This window comes from Zeus faber (assembly GCF_960531495.2).
Source record: "Zeus faber genome assembly, chromosome: 15".
In the NCBI taxonomy this organism is placed as follows: Eukaryota; Metazoa; Chordata; class Actinopteri; order Zeiformes; family Zeidae; genus Zeus; species Zeus faber.
In genome coordinates, this window is record NC_137194.1 from 31,083,545 (window position 1) to 31,104,211 (window position 20,667).

Consider the following 20,667-nt stretch of genomic DNA (forward strand, 5'->3'; position numbering starts at 1 on the left):
TATTATTATTGATAACAATAATAAATGCAATAATGATAATAATCGTATTCATGAATATATAAAATCACACCATATAGTTTCTTTATAGTCAGTCGCTATACATTCAAATTGAATACCTACATTCAAACATAATTTATGTACAACATATATTTGATACCAACCGACACTTTCCATAGAAAATTCATAGATCCGGCGAGGATGTTCTCATGGAATAAGTTGCCACGCTGATCCAAGCCCTCTTGCGTGGGTGGGTGGAGAAAACGCCAAAGGGTGTTGAGTCGAACTGTTTGTGCACTATTTTGCGGTCTCCATTGGTTCCCTAATGAGCGATGCTGTGATGTCTTTGGGTGACACGACGCCCTCCGTCCATAAAAAGAAGGAACCAGATGAGCGACTGACAAACCCACCCAAGATAAGAGGACGGAGGGCGGGTTTCGACAAATAGACGTTCTTTTGCCCACATTAATCGAATCGTTACGCTCACGGAACTACTTCTACAAAAGATTTATGAGGTAAATATACTTTGATTAGATTTAAATAAAAAAATCTTATATTTGGCATTCAAAGTATGTGCGTATTTCTCTTCGTCTTCGTGAAAACACATTTGGAAAATAAGGTGAAGCGAAAAATAGGCACAAATGGACAAAAATATTTTCAATCATAACAACCCATCATACTAACGAATCATTTTTTCCCCTACCTTTCAACGGTTCTTCCAGGAACATTAGGAGGATGGAGTGGCTCGTCGTGGTGTTGATGCTAAGTTTACCTTCTTCCATCCAGACAGATTGTTCCGCTCGCTGTCAGAGATGCGCCCGGCGGATCGTCTCCGACGCGACTTTCGGAAGTCTGGTAAGAATCTCCTTATAAAAGTTAACAAGGTTTGTCTCTCCTTCTCTCTGTCTATTATGTACAGTGGAATAACTGGGGGAAAATTGTATTAGTTATTTGTGTATTTATCACTTATTTATCACCAACTAATTCGGGATTTTGTTTCCAGAGTTTTACACTGGGTGTTATTTATCGATGTATTTAGCACTTTAAAATATGGTCTCAAAAACCAACAAATTCGGGATTGTTTTTTATTTTATTCTTTTTTATATTTTTATTTTTCAGAGTTGCGCACTGGGTGTTGTGTATTTATAATTTTAAACATGTGGTCTGAAAAAGCAACTAATTCGGGATTTTTTTTTTTTTTTGTTCCAGAGTTGCTCACTGGGCTGCGAACTGTACAGAGAGTTCCTGAAATGTCGGAACGTCCTGCAGAAAAGGAGCTTGGCAAGTTTTGGACTTCAATACGATCCGGCCGCGCAGGGTTATCAAGAGAGAGAGGAAACAGTCGGTCTTCACGGTGGACCTCCACAGCAAAAGAGCGTCGGTCCATACACGCCTCTCTGGCTTCATGGCGCCGAGTTAAAGGTCGGAGAGCAGCCCGAGAAATCGGAGGCGTCGGACTCGAAGCAAGGGAGGAATCTCCCCGAGGAGAGTCTCCGGGAGAGTGTCCTGGGCATATCCGAGGAGGACCCGCGCGGAGACTTCGCCGCAGAAAACGAGGCGAGGTCCTTATTATTATTATTACTAGTAGACGGCGACGCGCCGATAAACGAAGCCAAACGTTACGGCGGCTTTTTGCGTAAATTTGGCACAAAGCTCGAGAGGAGTAGTTCCGCGGAGGGAAGCGCGCGGCGAGGAAGCCCGCAGAAACGTTACGGGGGCTTCATGAGGAGGATCCGGCCCAAACTGAGCAACCTGAAATCGGACAACCAGAAGAGGTACGGGGGCTTTTTACGTCGTCACTTTAAAATCTCGGCGCGCTCAGACTAAGAGCCCAAATCATTTGACGTTGCGCTTTAACCGCGCCACGGGCGGAGAACTTTGATTTGCATAAGTGGTCCAACAAGATCACCGATACCCTGTTAATTCTGTAAAAATATGAAACCAATATCTGCTTGTGTAAATTATGTTTCAGTGCTTTCCGTGTTACTTTTCGGTGAAGGAAAATAACCACGATTTGAAATTGTTTATTGTATGTAATAAATAATGCTTGTTTTACACAAAAAAATGAATGTCTAAGAAATACAACTTTCGTGTTTTGCCAAAAATCACAAGGACGAGATGTCTGTGTGGGGTTAAAAACATCCACATCCTTCAGCTGGGTTAAAAAAAAAAAAGCACTTCTGTTTTTTGCACATTTGTTTTCGCACTTCTTAAAGTGCAAACCCCCCCCAATACTCAATAAATTAAAATTACTATTCAAGGTTCGCATAATAATGAGAGCCTCGAATAGCGTTTGCTTATTATTTTATTTCAACATGAACACCGATGTTGTCATAAGGTATATTGTACAGTATTTCGCTTCAATTACAATTGATATAACCCACACATACACAGCTTTCATTTTTAAGTTGTGATTAAAACTAATAAACGTTAATTGGCTCATTGGAGAATGTTTTTGTAGTTAAAAATATACACCTTGTTTGACCTTAAAAAAAAAAAGAATTTAGTATTTTTTCCTTTTCTAAGTGTGTGCTAAATGGCTATTTAAAATCAGTTGGCGTTGCCGACGATAACAAAGCCTCTGATTATACGAAGGTACGAGTGAATTCTGCAATAAAATACGCTCTTGCGCCATCTTGCGGACATGAAAGGAAAATGGCAAGTGTGTCTATTACGACAATGTGATTCTGTCATAATAGATACACCGATGAGCCATAACATTAAAATTACTGACAGGTGAAGTGAATAACATTGATAATCTCGTTCTAGAACGAGATTATCAATGTTATGTGGGATTTGTTAGGAAGCAACTGAACAGTCAGTTCTTGAGCATGAGTTGGAAGCACCACTTTGACAAGGGCCAAATTGTGATGACTGGGTCAGAGCATCTCCAATGGTAGGTATTAGAACACACAGTGCATCACAGCTTGCTGCGTATGGGGCTGCGTTGCCGCTGACCAGTCAGAGTGCCCATGCTGACCCCTGTCCACCGCCGAAAGTGCCTACGATGGGCATGTGAGCCTCAGAACTGGACCATGGAGCAATGGGATAAGGTGGTCTGGTCTGATGAAGGAAGAAGGTGGCCTGGTCTGATGAATCACATTTCCTTGTACATCATGCGGATACATGTCTTTAAATGAAGTCTACTTTACATAGGTTAGTAAACACCGTGGCGTGACGTTTGCACAACCTTATGTATGAGTGGGTTTCACTTCCCTTCCTTACATGCTCAACTAAAACGAAAATTTGGACAAAGGCCATCAAGATTATAATTATTATAATGACCAAATCTCAACATGGTTTGTACACTGTTAGCTTTCAACAACTGGTTGGATTGCTTCTGCCAGTAATCCAACCAAAATACGTTTCATTGTGAAACACTTTGACTTCATCCTACATCCAAGCGCCCACAGCAAAATGATTTATTTTATGAATGTTTTAATATAGAATTTTGTGTAAACATATTTGTTTCAGCCACTGGCTCAGTTCAAAGGAATAGGAGTGATAGCAGCTTCTTTAAAGTGAAAATGCCATCAAATACATTTTGATACAGGTAATGTTTTTGTTTTCTCAATTATCAAATCATAGTACGGCTAAAATGTGATTGTTACTAATCGCACAGATATGATACGATCATGGCTTGCTACCTCTGGGTGGGGAGAGCGCAATTCCCCATTTAATCTTCATTGAAGTTCAAGTTCAAGAGTTTATTTGTTCCAACCCTCATATACAGTCATGAGCATTGGGTAGCAACCAAAAGAGTAAGGTACAGGCCGCCCAAATGAGGTTCCTCCACTGGGTGGCTGGAGTCAGCCTTGGAGATAAGGTGAGGATCTCACATTCCGCTGCTCCTCTGTTATTGAGAGGAATCTGTTGAGGTGGTTTGGACATCTGGTAGGCTAAAGGCTGGAGGAGACCTCGAGGCCAAGGAAAGACTCACTGGAGAGATTGCATCACTCAGCTGGTATGGGAACACCTGGGAATCCCCCAGCATAAAAGGACATTGGGGTTGCTCTCACAAGCCTGCTGCCTCTGCAACCCGGAATGCAAGTTTATACAGCACTTATGATAACCGTGAAAATTAGATGCATGTGAGTAGAGGACGGACTACAAACAGCAAGCCAGATATTGTTTTTACTGTTAAAAATTTTAAATGTACTAATTGACCAAAAAAAGAACAAAGACAACAGGTATACCTTTAACAAAGGTATGTTTCACTATTTTCTTTAATGTGTGACCCTAAAACTTGACCGCCAACTGCCTGGAGTGAAGAGAACTGGGCAGAGTAACAACTTTTACAAATACCAGTTTTCATTTTCCTTTCCATTTCATTGCCCCTCGTCCAGCTGCTGGGCATCACTAATCTCTTGTGGCTGCTGTACATCGGTTGGCTCAGTGTCTCCCTGGGCTGTGCTGTCGGTGTGTCCTGACGTGATGGCGCCACTGCTCACCACACTAACGTTATTGACCGGCAGCGGGACTACAGCCCTCTGCGGTGCCCCTGGCCCCTGCAATGTGGCTCCCAGTGCGGGGGGAAGTGTGACCAGTTGGTACTGGGGACCAACTACCTTGACAAAGGCCATTGGCCCAGGTGCGCCGCCCACGGGGGTACCTTCCTGGACGCCGGTGGCCACGGAAATCGCGCTCAGGCCGGAGGCGTCAGACGCCAACTCTGCTGTACCCACCGGGGAGGTCAGGAGGGTGTAGCCACCACCCAAGCTGCAGCTAGCTGGTGAGCTGGCGACAGCAAGCACCTTGCCAATTGGGAGGCTGGTGGCAGCCAGCTGGTTGAGGGACAGCGTGATCTGGGTGGGGGAGGCACCAGGGGCAGCGGGCCCTGACATGGAGCGACTCAGTCGGGGCCGCTTGGGGGCCAGTGGGGTCGAGGGGGGAGCGGGGGCCAGGGTCATCAGGACGTTGTTGAGGTGCTGTGATTTGTTCTTCAGCTCCTTGGCACGCTTCCTGTGCTCGTCACACTGCTGTTCCAGAGCTACACGTAATAACAGAAAAGTTATTTTATAATGAGAGCAATGACTAATGCAACACTATATATTTATATTGTTTATAACACTGTTAACATCCAGTCAGTTTTTAATAACTTATTATTGCTCATTTGTTCTATATCACTGTAAAAAAAAAAAACCAAACACTTCACTAGTGTCAATAGTCTCTGTGGTGTATGAATTACTGCAGCTAACATACTCTATCAGTTATTCACACTGTAGCCATCTCATAACGAGGCCAATCCGTCATTTGCGAGCTACTACAGCTAACTACATGCAGTATACAAATTCATCTCATTACTCCCCCACTTCCCATTTTACCTCAGCAATGCAGTGTCGGTGGATTATAAAGTACCGCTGCATATCAGTGGATGTTGAGTGAGTGAGAGGAGAGGGAGGGGTTACAGAACCACAGGCATCTGGTCCAATCCAAAGGACGTAGTTTAAATACTGAATAAATGTACGGTATTGTTTTGTATTGACTGATTAATTGTTTTCCGTATTTAAATGACACACACACACACACACACACACACACACACACACACACACACACACACACACACACACACACACACACACACACACACACACACACACACACACACACACACACACACACACACACACACACACACACACCTCGTTTCAATGGCACCTGTCAAGGGTTGGAATATATTAGGCAGCACATCAACAGAAGTTCTTGACGTGTTGGAAAAAGGAAAAATAGGTAAGCGTAAGTATCTGAGTAACTTTGACAATGGTGACAAAGTGGTCCAAGGAAGGACAACCGGTGACAGGGTCATGGGCACACAAGGCTCAGTGATGCGTCTGGGGAGCGAAGGCTTTCTGTCTGGTCCAACCCCAGAGAACTACTGTTGCATAAATTGGTGATAGAAAGGTGTCAGAACACAGTGCATCATAGCTTGCTGTGTAGCCGCAGACCGGTCGAGTGGCCATGCTGACCCCTCTTCACGGTTGAAAGCACCTACAATGGGCCATGGCGCAATGGTAGAAGGTTGTCCTGTCTAATGAATCAGGTTTTCTTTTACATCATATGGTCGGCCGGGTGCGTGTGCGTTGTTTATCTGGGGAAGAGGTGTCACCAGGGTGCACTATGGGAAGAAGGCAAGCCGGCAGAAGCAGAGTGATGCTCTGGGCAATCTTCTGCTCGGAAAACTTGAGTCCTGGCATCCATGTGGATGTTACATTGACACAGACCATCTACCTTTGCATTGTTGTAGACCAAGTATACCCCTTCATAGCAAAGGTCTTCCCTGATGGCAGTGGCCTCTTTAAGCGGGATAATGCACCCTGCCAAAAATTCTTCAGGAATGGTTTGAGGAACATGACAAATAGTTCAAGGTGTTTACTTGGCCTCCATATTCCCCAGATCTCAATCCGATCGAGCATTTGTGGAGTCTCTCTCTCTCTCGAGCAATAAAGTTCAATAAAAATTCATCCAGTTTGTTGTACAGTGACCACACAGAGAGAAATGTGTGTCTTTGACCAGAATGTTCAGTAATTCCACAGATGTGGCGATGAAAGTGGGAAATAAACATGACAATTACCGATGCAATTTGCTCTAGTGCAGAGATTCCCAACCATCGGCTTGTGGACCATGTCAGACCACCGGCCATTTGTCACTGGATTGTGAAAACGGGTGGATTTTTCAGAGTGATCTGCTCCGCAGCAGCAGGAAACTGAGTATATTAAATACATCTAAAGTTTATATTTGCTTTGTTTGGAGAAAAGATTGCTCTGATCAGAGCTCTGTAGCTGAGGAACTGTACGTAACGAAATGCCCCTCCGTACTAAATTTGAGCATTAAAAATTTGAATATTAAAAAAAGTATACAAATTCGAATGTGTTTACAGAGGAATATCTGCAGCCCTCGTAGCTCCCCCTCGTGTCGCAAAAAACAACTCTGACCCATTGAGGCATGGACTCCACAAGACCTCTGAAGGTGTCCTGTGGGATCTGGGATCAAGACATTAGCAGCAGAAGTCTTGTAAGTTGCGAGGTGGGGTCCCCATGGATAAGGCTTGTTGTTCCAGCACATCCCACAGATGCTCGATCGGACCCTAACCCCGGCTATCGACATGATGTAGAAGAAAACGTGATTCATCAGACCAGGCCACCTTCTGCCATTGCTCCATAGGTCAGTTCTGACGCTCACGTGCCCGTTCTGCAGCTTTGCAGCCCCATACACAGCAAGAAGTGTTGCACTGTGTGTTCTGACACCTTTCTATCATAGCCAGCATTAACTTTTTCAGCAATTTGTGCTACAGAAGCTCTTTTGTGGGATCGGACCAGACTGTCTAGCTCCCTACGGAGCCTTGGGTGCCCATGACCCTGTACCCGGTTGTCCTTCCTTGGACCACTTTTTGGAAGGTACTTACCAACTGCATACCAGGAACACCCCACGAGACCTGCCGTTTTAGAGATTCTCTGACCCAGTCCTCCAGCCACCACAATTTGGCCCATGTCAAAGTCGCTCAGATCTTTACACTTACCTATTTTTCCTGCTTCCAACACATCAACTTTAAGAAGTGCCCATTCACTTGCTGCCTCATATATCCCAACCCTTGACAGGTGCCACTGGAATGAGATTATCAATGTTTTTCACTTCAACTATCAGTGGGTTTCATGTTGTGACTGATCGCTGCGCACAGACACAGACAGACACGCACACACACACCAGCAAGGCTACGTGTGTACTGCTCTCTGTAGCGATCCATCTGGCTTTTGTGACTGGCTAGGACCTTTTTGACCAGGTCCAACATGCCAAAGTTCTGGACTATGTTGTTCAACAGAACAGCATCTGTGTGGGGAAAAAAAACAGATAAAACTATTTGGCAGTTTAAATATCATAAGCCGCCTATAATAAACAGCTCTGTGGGCAAATCTCACAACCAAAACTCATTAGGGAAGATATAAAAACACCTTACACTGGGGGGTGGTCTTACAGCAGCAGAGGTTGACAGAACAGTGCAAGTACATTTTTTGACCATTAGTTAATAGTTATTAGTAAATACTGTATGTTGGTATAGTAAATATATGTATAGCCGTATTGTTAAATCTATCTATGATATGGTTAGACAGCAGTATAGTAGTGAAAATAACTAATAATGGATTTAGTATAATAATAATAATAACAATAACAGCAGCAATGCTGGATACCAACAATGATATTAAGGATAATAGCATTAATGGTAATTACTATTATCCTTGACTGAGTGCATGACTGTGTGCGTGTGCCAAATGAATTAAGATTAACTTATTTTCTTGTCCTTACCTTCTTTGATTATGCACTCTCCTGTATTCTCAACAATGAAAAAGAAAATAATTATAATAATACTTTCAGAGTAAATTTAGGATTAGACGTGAAGAATTTTGATTGCAGATCCCAGTATAGCGCGCGTGCGCGCACACACACACACACACACACACACGATTTTCTGTTGATCAAACTGCTGTAGGCTTGGGCTGTGTTAACAGTAAAATACATTTGGAAAATACAGTGGAAACCGCTTATGATGATCACGGTTACAGTTATTGAGCTTGGGACAGAATCATTCCTATACTGTTTTGTGGCCTGTTTATTTGGAGTCTTTTTACACATGAAAAACATTTTTAAACTACGGTAATTCTATTTTTATTTTTTACTTTACTCCCATGATACTTTGCATTACGGTAACCCTTCTGCAGTGCTATAGCCCTGGTAGGATTTAGCATAGGACTAGCGCAGTCCCCCCTAAAAATTTCCTTACAATTTTATATTTTCATTGAACACTGTAAACCCTGTCCGACAAGTATTTGAAGTTTAAAATTTACTTAAGACTGATAATTCGTAAAACAGGCAGGTGGCATAAATGCGTAATGCAATGGAGCGATCTCCATGCCGCGTACCCGTTTCTCCAAAAAAAAAAAACATTTAAACAGTAGGTTTTTATTTTAGATGTATTAATTGGCACCACAGAGCAATTGTTACCATTAGATGGTGATCGGCATGAGAAAAAACAAAAAAAACAAACTGGTTATAATATTCATCTGCTTATAGCGATCAATTTGCCCCAGAGATATGTGATCACTAGATGAGGTTTCCACTGTAATTTAAAAGCAGTATTCACACACACACACACACACACACACACACACACACACACACACACACACACACACACACACACACACACACACACACACACACACACACACACACACACACACACACACACACACACACACAAATTACCTTTGAACAGGAGCGGTGGATCAGAGACACGCTCCTGAAGGCCCTTCAGCACAACTTTCAGCTCCTTCTGGAAGTCTTCCACAACCTCGTCCAGCAGGCCCGCCTCCTTCACGCCGCACCAGAAAAGAACAGAGTCCTCTGGAGAAGTCGTGGGCAAACACACGTCACATTTTCTGTAACCTTCTGTCAAGACGAGGGCGACTTGGCTTCACATCGCAGCCCCGTTGCCGGCGGTGTGACCCTAGCATAACAGTGCGATTCTCAATATTAAAGCTTTGTGTAGCTCTAGTTTAGTAGAAAGGTTATTTAAAAACAGCGGCACCAGTTAAGAAATTCCGGTGGAAAGGGGTATTTTAACTGGAGGTCAAACCAATTGACCTTTTGCTGCTTACCTCCAATGGCCGTGACCCACTCTGAACTCTCCTCTGTTCTGTCTGTGAATTTGGCCGGTAGACCATTCACTACGATGTGGGGAACAACAAACAAATCAAACAATCAAAAACATCAGACTTCACCGGGTTTGTACAAATCCATTATTCTAAGAAATTAAAAGATGTCTGGTATGGGCTCCGCTACAGTGCTTGTATACTTACTTACTTACAGTATACAATCAATCTGATAACAGAACCTGGTACAGATATCATGAGATGTAGCTGCATTGAGTTCCTGTTTTTTTCTTAAGTTTCATGCCACAAAATGATTTTGCCATTACTGTGACAGTGTTTCTCAATGTATTAATGCACTTTGCACTGCCAGTGTGCCTCATGTGACTGTTTACCTGTGTTCTACGGCAACGGGACAGTAAAAGTTAAGATATTAAACCCAAAGAACAAGGATTATTAATTCATGATATAATTATTTTAAGTTTGCAATAAAATTCTTAAAATCAAGAAGCAGATATCTGATATCAACAATTCAAATTGTTGATATCAACAATACACATTCTTTATATCACAATTGCGATTCTGTACTGAAAGCAATGGGAAGCGGTTTATATTTGTATGTCAAGAATTAGTAATGTTGATATTGAGAATGCCATTTCTTAATATCAACAATGTCTTTGTTTTACAAATCAAAGCGAACATTTACAATTAGTTCAATCAGAATCTCAGCTTGTTTGAAAAAGTGAATAAATGTGCCAATGGCTTTGCATACAAGAACCCTTCCCGAGAAACATTGTCTGAATGTGTTATGTGAAACTGGTTCTCAGTTGTTGCCTAAGTAATCAAAATCTGCTTTATAGAATAGTGTGTCACTGCTTAAAAAAACACTGCTTTGTTTTGGGGAACAATTTGGGAGGAGATGTAGGATCGACTTTTCTTACATTCTGCTGGTGAGGTTGTGACGGGGACAAACTCGGTGGACTGCTGGCTGCTGACAGACATTTTGTTTCCCACCAGGTCAATCTTGGTGCTGCGGCAGGTGTTGGAACACACCTTGGCATGCTGGTAAAAGTCCAGCTCACCAGAGTCCATGATCTTCCTGCATGTAACATAAGCAGGGTTACGAGCAGTTAAGCTTACACTTGCACTACTATGTGCTGTATACACAAAAAAAAAAAAAAAAAAGGTCAACAAACTCTTCTAGCGCAAAAGGTTCACTTTCTGTTACAGTCCATACCACACGATAAAAAAAAAAAAAAAATACAATATTTAAACTCCGTGAAAACAGCTCGGACAGAATAACATGTTGTAACTGGGAATTAAATATATATTTTTTAAATAAAACCTCCCATGCCACACAATGGGATTTGGCAAAGTGTATGTTTTTCTTCACCCATCAAGAGGTTTACAGTTTAACTATTCAACAAGATCACACCTGAGCATTGTGCCATTGAGGCGGATGGCCCTCTTCCAGTCCTTCAAGGTAGATTTCCCCGCTAAACAGACAAACTCCTTGGGGCTGATCAGCTGCTCATTAAACTAACGGATAAAAAGATAGACACACATGAATATCATGACTTTCAAATCACAAATTCATGGAATAAATCAATTTCAAATCATTTTCCCACTGTAGACAACAATACCTACTTGGACACATTTAATATTGATACCAGGGCACACAAATTTCTTCCAAACCAGGAGCGCCTTGGTGTCGCCGCAGGTGATTGGGTAGAAGACATCCGATTCTACGTCCACTTCTTCCGTCAACTTCACTTCTCGGCAAAGTAGACAAGACATTAAAACTGAGCTGACGCTTTGACAAAAACTGCGTCCAGAATGGTGCATTACATACTACATGTTCATAGTATCAGCCAGTGCACTTGATGATAGTACATGCGAGTAAAAAGAATGATGGCTTGTAGTGCATACTATATCATCATCATATTGTGGGCTGATGACGACACATCCTCTTGCCCTCATAATGCATATGTAGTAGGGGTGTCACAATGCTCCAAATCCATGATTCAATAACTGTTAGACACATTAAGTCAGGGGTGCCCACTCTTTTTCGGCTTGCGAGCTACTTTTAAAATGACCAGGTCAAAATGATCTACCTGCATTAAAAAATGCTAAATATATTTATTTATATATATACTGAGTATACTTTATATCACCGCATGAACCATTACGACATAATACAATGTAATACATTTATGGTCACTACCTTACTCTGATGACTTGCACTGTGGAGTCGGCCAGGGTTGCATAGTCCGGACAGTAGCTGCTGGTAGCCAGCCTCAAGCAGGCTTCCAAATAATCATCAGTCATGGTGGAACGGTATTTGGACTTAATAATCTTCATGTGGGAAAAGGCTGACTGGCATAAATAAGTAGAGCCGAATAATGCAGTCAAGGAGGTAGCACATTTCCTCATGTTTGGGAACTTTTCCTCCGTGAATAAGTTTCAAAACTGTCCATGAGCCGTGGACTTCAGCTGAATGTCAGCCTGTAGTGTCAACATCTCATCCTCCACTGCAGACGAGTTCAGGTGAAACAGTGTTGGAGTGAATCAACCTCAATATCTTCCCTAAATGGCGAGCACATAAATGTAATGATTGGCTCGAGTAAAGCAGAGTCTTGAAACCGTTTGTCAAAGTCTGACAGACAGTTTTCAATCTGCTCTGTGTAGCACTGTCAAGTTCTGCACGCGCCTTCCCTTGGGTCTCCAGCTCTGATGCGAGGTTTTGAAAGTTCCCCAAATCATGGCGCTGCAGCTTTAAGGACGGAAGTCCTAGTTAAAGAAGTCGGGGAAAGCATCGTCCTCCCTGCAATTGGTAATAAATCCATTCAACCAGCCCACCACTGCGGGTGCACCGTCCGTGGTGATTGACATCAACTTACACACTGGGAGCTGGGTTTTGAAAGACTGAAAAATGTTCATCTTTTCATGGGCAGTTTTGTTAACAGCTCCTCTTTTGCAGTCATATCTGTAAACACCATCCGAATAAAAATGCACAATTATGCTGGATCACTTATGTCCATAGACTCGTCTACTTGCAATGAGAAACACTCACAGTCCACGATGTCCTTCCAAACGTGTGTTAAATCATCGCCCATTACTTCACAACGCCGTGTAACTGTCTTGATAGCCGAACAGCTTTGATTGAAGATAATATTTCTGGTTTATTTAAATGTTATTAAAATTTTAATATAATATTAAAGTCCCAAAACGAGTCAGCTGCCTCAACGAAGAACTATTTTACCATCTCTCCATCTTGGAAAAACTTCTTACGCTTAATGATGGCGTGACTTACCCGGAACGATGCCTTAAGTTGCGTACTCCGGCGCCGGCTTCACCGCCACCACCCCCCCGCCAGAGCGCCGTTTCAGCGAGCCAGTACGCAGTTTATTTTCAGACATGTTACATTAGAGATCACATTTATTTTTTCTTGTCAGTCGCTTTTTTTTGATGGATTTTCGATTTCGAATTGGAATCGTGACACCCCTAATATGTAGTAATCATGGCCCTTTTTGCATTCTATTTAAGTGTACAACTGTGGTGGTTGATGTACTAAAGAGTATGCTAGTCATTTCAGACACAGCAATGGCATGCTGGGAGCGTTACATTGACACACATGACACTTTACCTATGACAGACTCGTCCTTTAAAAGTGTGTTTGAATCACCAGCATCATCTTCCGATTCCACTGGCACTACTGCAAAGACTTCGTCTCTAGAATCACATAAAACCAAATCTTCCATAAAATAAGTTGGCAAAATGGATATACAGATGTATAATATGGATATAGCAACGCATTATTTGCATATTCGTGACCCAGCACAAGAGTTAACAAACGCCCCAACGACCCCAGTTACTGTTACAGCATTGCTCAGTAAAGAGTTTGATGCTGTTTTCACACATGCACTGTAAACCTGACATTATCTGGACTTTACCCAGATGAGCTGTATGTGTGAATGCAAATGTTCGAATCATTTGACCCGGACATAAAGTGAACTTTACCCAGCCAGCACCCTAGTACAAAGTCCAATTGATCCCATGTGTGAACAGAGCAGGTGATTGTCCGGATCATTCACAGCGAGCAAGTGGGCGTGTTGCTGTGTTGATGGCGTCTCTATCATGCGCCAGTTATTTACCTTTGTGCAGATCTTGGTGCCTGCAGTGTAGCTGCTGCGTAGGCTTGGGAAGACTTATGATTAAATCGTCTATTGGCGAACGACTTGACGACTTGTTTTTTTTTTTAATGCTCCAGGAAAAATCTGAGCATTGAAACGGAAGTGCAGTTTACCGTGTTCTGAAACTGCAGCGGGAGAGGGAGAGCGGGGGAATGGGAGAGAGAAGGGGGAGAGGGGGCGGAGGCTCTCTCCGCTCGGCGCTGTGGAGAAACTACTCCCGATCTCACTTGCCCTTTCTACAGTCTCGTATAGAATCTTTAAAAAGGTGCTCAAAAAAAGAAAAAGGCACATGGGCCCCAGCTCCGGTTCTAGCATTTTGCCGCTCTGGGCAAACGGAGCAGCACAGCGGTGTGATCTGAGTGTGATCTGCACTCCACTGTGCGCACATCGTAGCCCCCTCCCCCTCACACCCTTCTACAGTATATGTAGATCTTGTGATCATACTATAGAAAAATATATTAGAAGCTCATAGAGAAAGATTTCGGTTTTGTTTCCTGAGTTTCTTACTTGTATGGAAAATGAAAAATGTAAACCTAACTCAGAGAATTGGAGTGGAGTTTTTTTTTGTTTCTCCTCCAGACAACTGTACGCGTAGGCTCCAGTGCCTGTGTTTTTATTTTAGATCTATTTATTTTTGTTTGTTTCCTACATGTATGAAATGACATTTTTAAAACACAAATGAGTTAAGGGACTGTCCCGTTCCGTTCCAAAAGTAAACTGTGCACGTCTCCCTGTTTCTATAGGACTTAATTTAGTAAAAGCTGGATGTTTTTGTGTAAATACTTTACTTGTAAATAATAAATCCTGCACTTCTGGAACAGGGAGACCGCATTTGCAGCATTGAATTACGTTCTTTGCGCGCAAACCCCCACCCACGTGCGAATGTTTAATGTTGCAAATGCGGTCTCCCCATTTCAGAAGTGCGATTAGAATATTGCATGATCGCCCAAGCCTACTGCTGCATACTCCTTTCTGTTTTCTTTATTATTCCTTTCCACTTCCATGTTTATATTGTGGATATGTCCAAATAATTGGAGTACAAACGAAAAAAATTCCTAACTTCTGAAGTCTGTAGCCTCATCCGCCATCTTGGGTGTGCTGTAAAACTGCGGCGTCATTGCATCCAGTCCTGCACCCTCTAGCCTGGCTCTACCCCTCGTCTAAACCAAACTGATTGAAAGGGTAAATCAGGACAATGTCTGGATAATCAGGTTCGGACATTTTCCGGAGTGCATGTGTGAAAGCAGCTATTGAGTGCTTTCAATCTTAAATTGAGAGCTCCGAGTTCCACCTGGACGCATGTCATTATGTATCGATTTGCCACAATAGCCTGCGATCTTGTAAATCAATGGAAATTAATTGAACATAATTACACATCAAAGTTGTTATCCCAGTGTACGTGTACTTGTTTTGTTGAGCAATAAGGTGTACCAATCACTGTTAAGATTTTCATGTCAAACATTTTTGATTTTGTCGGGGCTAGTCTTTTCAAAATCCTTTGGTATGTGCGCGTCAAAGCCTCAAATCGCAATGGCATATTTCAACAGCCAATGAGATCACAGCAAGTGGGCGAGTGTGGACGTCCGTAATGGAGGAGTGACTTGTGGAATTGTGGCAGACGGATGGGTGTCTGATTAGTGAATAATGTCAGCACTGCAAGTTCGCTGCACAAACAACCACAGCAGCGAGCTGTATGGTATCCACATTTGTTTTGGTGTCAAAATATCCCAAGATATTTTGCCTCTTGCGAGAAGATACATTCACAAAACTCTGTCTGTTCTCCATCTTTGGATTTGTGCTCCTCAAAGAAAGCAGTTATGTGTGTGTGCAAAAGAGACTGAAAATCTGCAAAGTTCAGTTGATAAATGTGCGCTGCTCAATTTTTTCATTGTCCTTTATGATAAAAAAAATAAAAACACGTAATGTGGACGAGGCTATAGTTATACTCAACACACACCCTCGCTGTTGGCTCAGCTCTGTTGTCACCAGGACAGTTTTGACATCGTCCACCTCTTCATCATCCCCCTCCACCACTCCAGGAAGCTCTTCTGTCGTGCCCTCTGGTATGGTCACAATCACAACCTCTTCTACTTCTTGCATGGCAACATCTGCCGAGGCCATCAGGGCCAGCTGAAACGTAACAAGCGGGGGGAAATAACAAACGTGAGGTAAATGTGATGAAGAAATAGGACCATGTTAAAAGTTTCAATTATGTAGATGACGTGAGGTGTGTCGGTTAACCTTGCCGACCAACTGAAAAATTTACCATTAATTATGATTCAAAGTGAGATTTCTGTGCAGTCCATTCACAATTATTTCACAAGGAAAATACAATTCCTAAGGGCGGAATATAAATCACACATAGAAATGAGAGGCACAACTATTTTCTGGCTAAAATGTCAAAAATGTGAAGCCTATTTTTCATGCGAGACAAAGTTTTATCTATATATATATATATATATATATATATATATATATATATAAATACATACATACACACACACAAACATATATACACGCACACACACACACACACACACACACACACACACACACACACACACACACACACACACATTTATACACACACATACATAGAGCAATACTCACAAAAAACAGGCATTTAAGTAGAAGCATGAAACAAAAGTCAACAACAGTGGTGGGTATACCACAAGACAAAATGTCAATGTCTCAATAACTTGTCATGTGCCCTTGAGCATCAATTACAGCTTGATAACGACATCTCATGCTGTTCACAAGTCGACTTATTGTCTGCTGAGCCATGGCACCCCACTCTTCTTGAAGGGCGGTCCTCAGGTCATTGAGGTTCTGGGGTACAGAGTTACAAGCCTCTACACGGCGACTCGGCTGATCCCATAGGTTTTCTATGGGATTCAGGTCTGGAGAAGTGCAGGCCACTCCAGTACTCCAGGTACCCCAGTCGCCAGCAGCTGCTCGCTAATGATGCGACCGCGATAAGCTGGAGCATTATCGTCCATGAAGATGAAATGAGGCCTGTGTTGTTCATGCAGGGGCACAATGACTGGAATAATGATGTTATTCAGGTAGTATGGGCTTGTCACTGTACCATTCACAAAGTGTAGGGCAGTTCTGTATTGACTAGACACACCTGCCCACACTGTAACACCACCACCACCACCAAAGGCTCGTCTGGTGACCACAGTGGCTGATGCATAGCAAAATCAACATCGTTGGCGGCCATAATTGCTGCTCAACGTGAATCGACTTTCATCAGAGAACAGCACTGAGGCCCACTGGTCCCTCATCCAGCGTAAATGCTCCCTGGCCAATGCAAGACGATGATGCCTGTGCCTGGTGGTGTGGTCAGGTACCCTTGCAGATCATCTAGCACGCAGACCACGCTGATGTAAACAATTTTGAATGTGACACTTGGGTGCCTCTCGCCTCCCTTAAATGTGCCTGGAGTTGAGTGGCATTCATCATCCGGTTCCGCAGGGCACTGTTCACAATGAAGCAGTCATCAAAGTGGGATGTGGCCAAAGGACGTCCACTTCTATGCCTTTCTGTAACTCTTACAGTCTCTCTGTATCTCTGTTGCAACCTGCTGATGACACTGTGACACTCTAAGCTCAGTGGCCACTTCCCTCTGAGAACATCCTGTTTGAAGCCTCGCAATGGCGAGGTACTGTTGATCAGTTGTTAGGTGTCGTCTTGGTCTCATGATGTCAAAATGTGAACAGCATGATGAAGAGAACTGTTTAAACTGTTTTAACAGCAAGTTGTGCAAAAAGTACTGAAACATTGAACAGTTGGACATGTGCATTCAAAAGTTTAGAGAAGGTCAAATTAAGTTCACCTGTAAAGGTTATAGTGCATTTTAGGTTCATCCTGAAATTTCACCCAAAAGTCAAATATCCCTAACTTTTTGTGAGCAATGAGTTGCTGCCATGTGATTGGCTGATTAGCTATTTGTGTTAACAAGCAATTGAACAGGTGTACCCTATAAAGTGGCCGGAGAGTGTACACACACACACATACACACACGTGTGTTTGTATGTATGTACGCACGCACGCACACACACGCACACGCACACACACCCCTTGATTTACGAGTGCACTAACATGAGTTTTCCGAGTTATGAGCCGTTGTTCCGTCAATTTTTTCGTATTGATTTGCGAGCAAAAATGTGAGTTACAAGGAGAAGCTTCAGGTACGCCGCCGCTAGTTGGCGTGGCAAGCGAATCTGGCCAGCATCCTGCGTCTCACTCGTTCACTTCATGTGGTTACCTGACTGTGGAAGCATCTCTTTTGAATGAAAAAAATTTGCGATTCTCTTTGACGTTCTCTTTTATTATGTTTTTATACATTATTTGAATGCACATGTCCAACTGTTCAATGTTTCAGTACTTTTTGCACTTGCTGTTCTCTAACAAGGAGCTGAATGGCAAAATTCACAACAGGTGTTTGATCCATGAATCGACCAATACATTTCCTGGTTCAATTAGAATTGCTATTTAAACAGTCCTCTTCATCATGCTGTTCACATTTTGACATCATGAGACCAAGACGACACCTAACAATTGATCAACAGTACCTCGCCATTGCGAGGCTTCAAACAGGATGTTCTCAGAGGGAAGTGGCCACCAAGCTTAGAGTGTCAGAGAGTGTCATCAGCAGGTTGCAACAGAGATACAGAAAGACTGGAAGAGTCACAGAAAGGCATAGAAGTGGACATCCAGCCACCGTTGTCACCAGACGAGCCTTTGGTGGTGGTGTTACAGTGTGGGCAGATGTGTCTAGTCAATACAGAACTGCCCTACACTTTGTGAATGGTACAGTGACAAGCCCTTACTACCTGAATAACATCATTAATCCAGTCATTGTACCCCTGCATGAACAACACAGGCCTAATTTTTCTTCATGGACAATGCTCCAGCTCATGGAGGTGACATCATTAGGGAACGGCTGCTGGAGACTGGGGTACCTCAAATGGAGTGGCCTGAACTTTCTCAGACCTGAATCCCATAGAAAACCTATGGGATCAGCTGAGTTGCCGTGTAGAGGCTCGTAACTCTGTACCCCAGAACCTCAATGACCTGAGGGCCGCCCTTCAAGAAGAGTGGGGGGCCATGCCTCAGCAGACAATAACTCGACTTGTGAACAGCATGAGACGTCGTTGTCAAGCTGTAATTGATGCTCAAGGCCACATGACAAGTTATTGAGACATTGACATTTTTTCTTGTGGTATACCCACCACTGTTGTTGACTTTTGTTTCAATAAATTGTTTGAGATGAGGAAATCACCATTGCATGATTCCACTTAAATGCCCTACTTTCATGGTATAATATCACTGGGTGTGAACTATTTACATTTTCCATAAATTTCACCCAAAAGCCAGATATCCCTAACTTTTTGTGAGTAGTGTATATACACACACTGTACACAAACACATATATATATATATATATACACATTTATACTGTATATACATACATACATACATACATACACACACACACACACACATATATATACACACATATATATATATATACACATACACACACACACTGACCTTGGTTTTAAAAACCATTACTTCACGTGATCTGAAATCTGTCGAAGCAAACAAATGCTATATATATGGCAGGTAACGCATGGTGCCTTATCCTCTTTTGCAGTGATAAATATGTACGTTAATATGTAATATGACATTTAAAAAATAAACGATTGGCTTTTCATCATGGATTACGTGCGTGGATGTTTCTGGCACAGTTACGAGCAGTTATGCATACCGTAGATCAATATCATTCGAGAGGCAGTTCAACCCTCGCGCATGCGCAAACACAATACACATTTTACCGTTGGAGATAATTGCGATTCTCTCCTATGGCGGCCAGAGGCTACAACACGAAGGTCTTCACTTCCGTGCTTCTCAAAACGGCAAACTGTGTTGTATTATTCAAAGTTTCGGGACATATATGCCGGCTGACCACAGCAAGCATATCAAGCATATTAGACGCTGTTATTGCGCCTTCGCCTTTTCCGTCAGACTAACTCTTGTGTTTTAAAATGTGGTTCACATACGCGCATATGTTGTATTATCGCCCCCTACCGGTCCGAAGAAAAATATACAACAGCACCGCACTATTTTTTTTTGTCTTACAAATATGACTTTATTCTCGAATTGTTGTGGCAATTGCCAAAATATACCATGGTTCTAGTCTCAATATTTCGACATTATTCTAGAATACAATTAAAAATCCTGTTGACCATGATAATCTTCCATACATCACAAGTAAATTCCTGTTAAATTCGGTTTTTCAAACACGATACACCTTTAATTGTTTTTATTTGAATTGTTTTATTACCATAATTACTATGTACACTTATTTATATAAGATAATTATAAATGTATTTTTCAACACCGGGCTATTCTTTCCACGACGAGTCGCAGGAAATTGCTCACGATATTCAAGATTCAACATTCAAGATTTTTATTTGTCACGTACATATAAATACTTTCATACATATATGCAGTGAAATGTAATGCAACGCACCCGGTGATAACACACAATATGTCCTAGGAAAAAAAAGTCTTTCTAATAGACCAACTAACTGACTCCTAAAACGTAATACAGTAAGTTGAATACTTATAGAATAAAATAAAAATATATAGAATAAAATAAAATACAATAAAGATAAAATGAAATAAAATGGAATAGATAGAGGGAATATGCTTATGTATATACAGATATGTGCATTAAAGTGGCATGTGAATTAAAGTGGCATGTGAATGTGAATAAAGTGAGGTAGTGTTTGGGATAATACAGCACAGTATACAACAGTACG

General features: G+C 42.2%; 2 protein-coding genes across 5 annotated transcripts; one reads left to right on the forward strand and one right to left on the reverse strand.

Moving 5' to 3' along the window:
- Positions 1-414: 414 nt before the first annotated feature.
- pdyn (prodynorphin) lies at positions 415-2,378 on the forward strand. The gene is made up of 3 exons (XM_080015986.1): positions 415-512; positions 720-852; positions 1,207-2,378. The coding sequence occupies exons 1-3, from the start codon at positions 508-510 to the stop codon at positions 1,822-1,824; spliced, it is 756 nt and encodes a 251-aa protein (XP_079872112.1). The 5' UTR covers positions 415-507; the 3' UTR covers positions 1,825-2,378.
- Positions 2,379-3,564: 1,186 nt separating this feature from the next.
- On the reverse strand, positions 3,565-19,853 carry gmeb2 (glucocorticoid modulatory element binding protein 2). Of its 4 annotated transcripts, none has more exons than XM_080015016.1 (11): positions 19,678-19,853; positions 15,792-15,964; positions 13,327-13,373; positions 11,289-11,413; positions 11,077-11,180; positions 10,583-10,740; positions 9,651-9,719; positions 9,259-9,396; positions 8,299-8,319; positions 7,702-7,824; positions 3,565-4,987 (listed from the first exon to the last, which is right to left on the reverse strand). In XM_080015016.1, the coding sequence occupies exons 2-11, from the start codon at positions 15,953-15,955 to the stop codon at positions 4,326-4,328; spliced, it is 1,611 nt and encodes a 536-aa protein (XP_079871142.1). In that variant the 5' UTR covers positions 15,956-15,964; positions 19,678-19,853; the 3' UTR covers positions 3,565-4,325. The 4 variants fall into 4 exon arrangements, with proteins under 4 accessions (XP_079871142.1, XP_079871140.1, XP_079871141.1 ...); XM_080015014.1 differs by having other exon boundaries at positions 13,288-13,373; XM_080015015.1 differs by lacking the exon at positions 8,299-8,319 and having other exon boundaries at positions 13,288-13,373.
- Between the last annotated feature and the right edge of the window lie 814 nt (positions 19,854-20,667).

Excerpts from the sequence above, each read along its gene's own strand:
- gmeb2 (XM_080015014.1), bottom strand. The coding sequence starts at position 15,955 with ATGGCCTCGGCAGATGTTGCCATGCAAGAAGTAGAAGAGGTTGTGATT. Across the intron at positions 7,825-8,298 it reads AGAGTGCATAATCAAAGAAG|ATGCTGTTCTGTTGAACAAC; the intron begins GTAAGGACAAGA and ends TTCCCCACACAG. Across the intron at positions 4,988-7,701 it reads GTACACACGTAGCCTTGCTG|CTCTGGAACAGCAGTGTGAC; the intron begins GTGTGTGTGTGC and ends TATTACGTGTAG.
- pdyn (XM_080015986.1), top strand. Across the intron at positions 853-1,206 it reads ACGCGACTTTCGGAAGTCTG|AGTTGCTCACTGGGCTGCGA; the intron begins GTAAGAATCTCC and ends TTTTTGTTCCAG.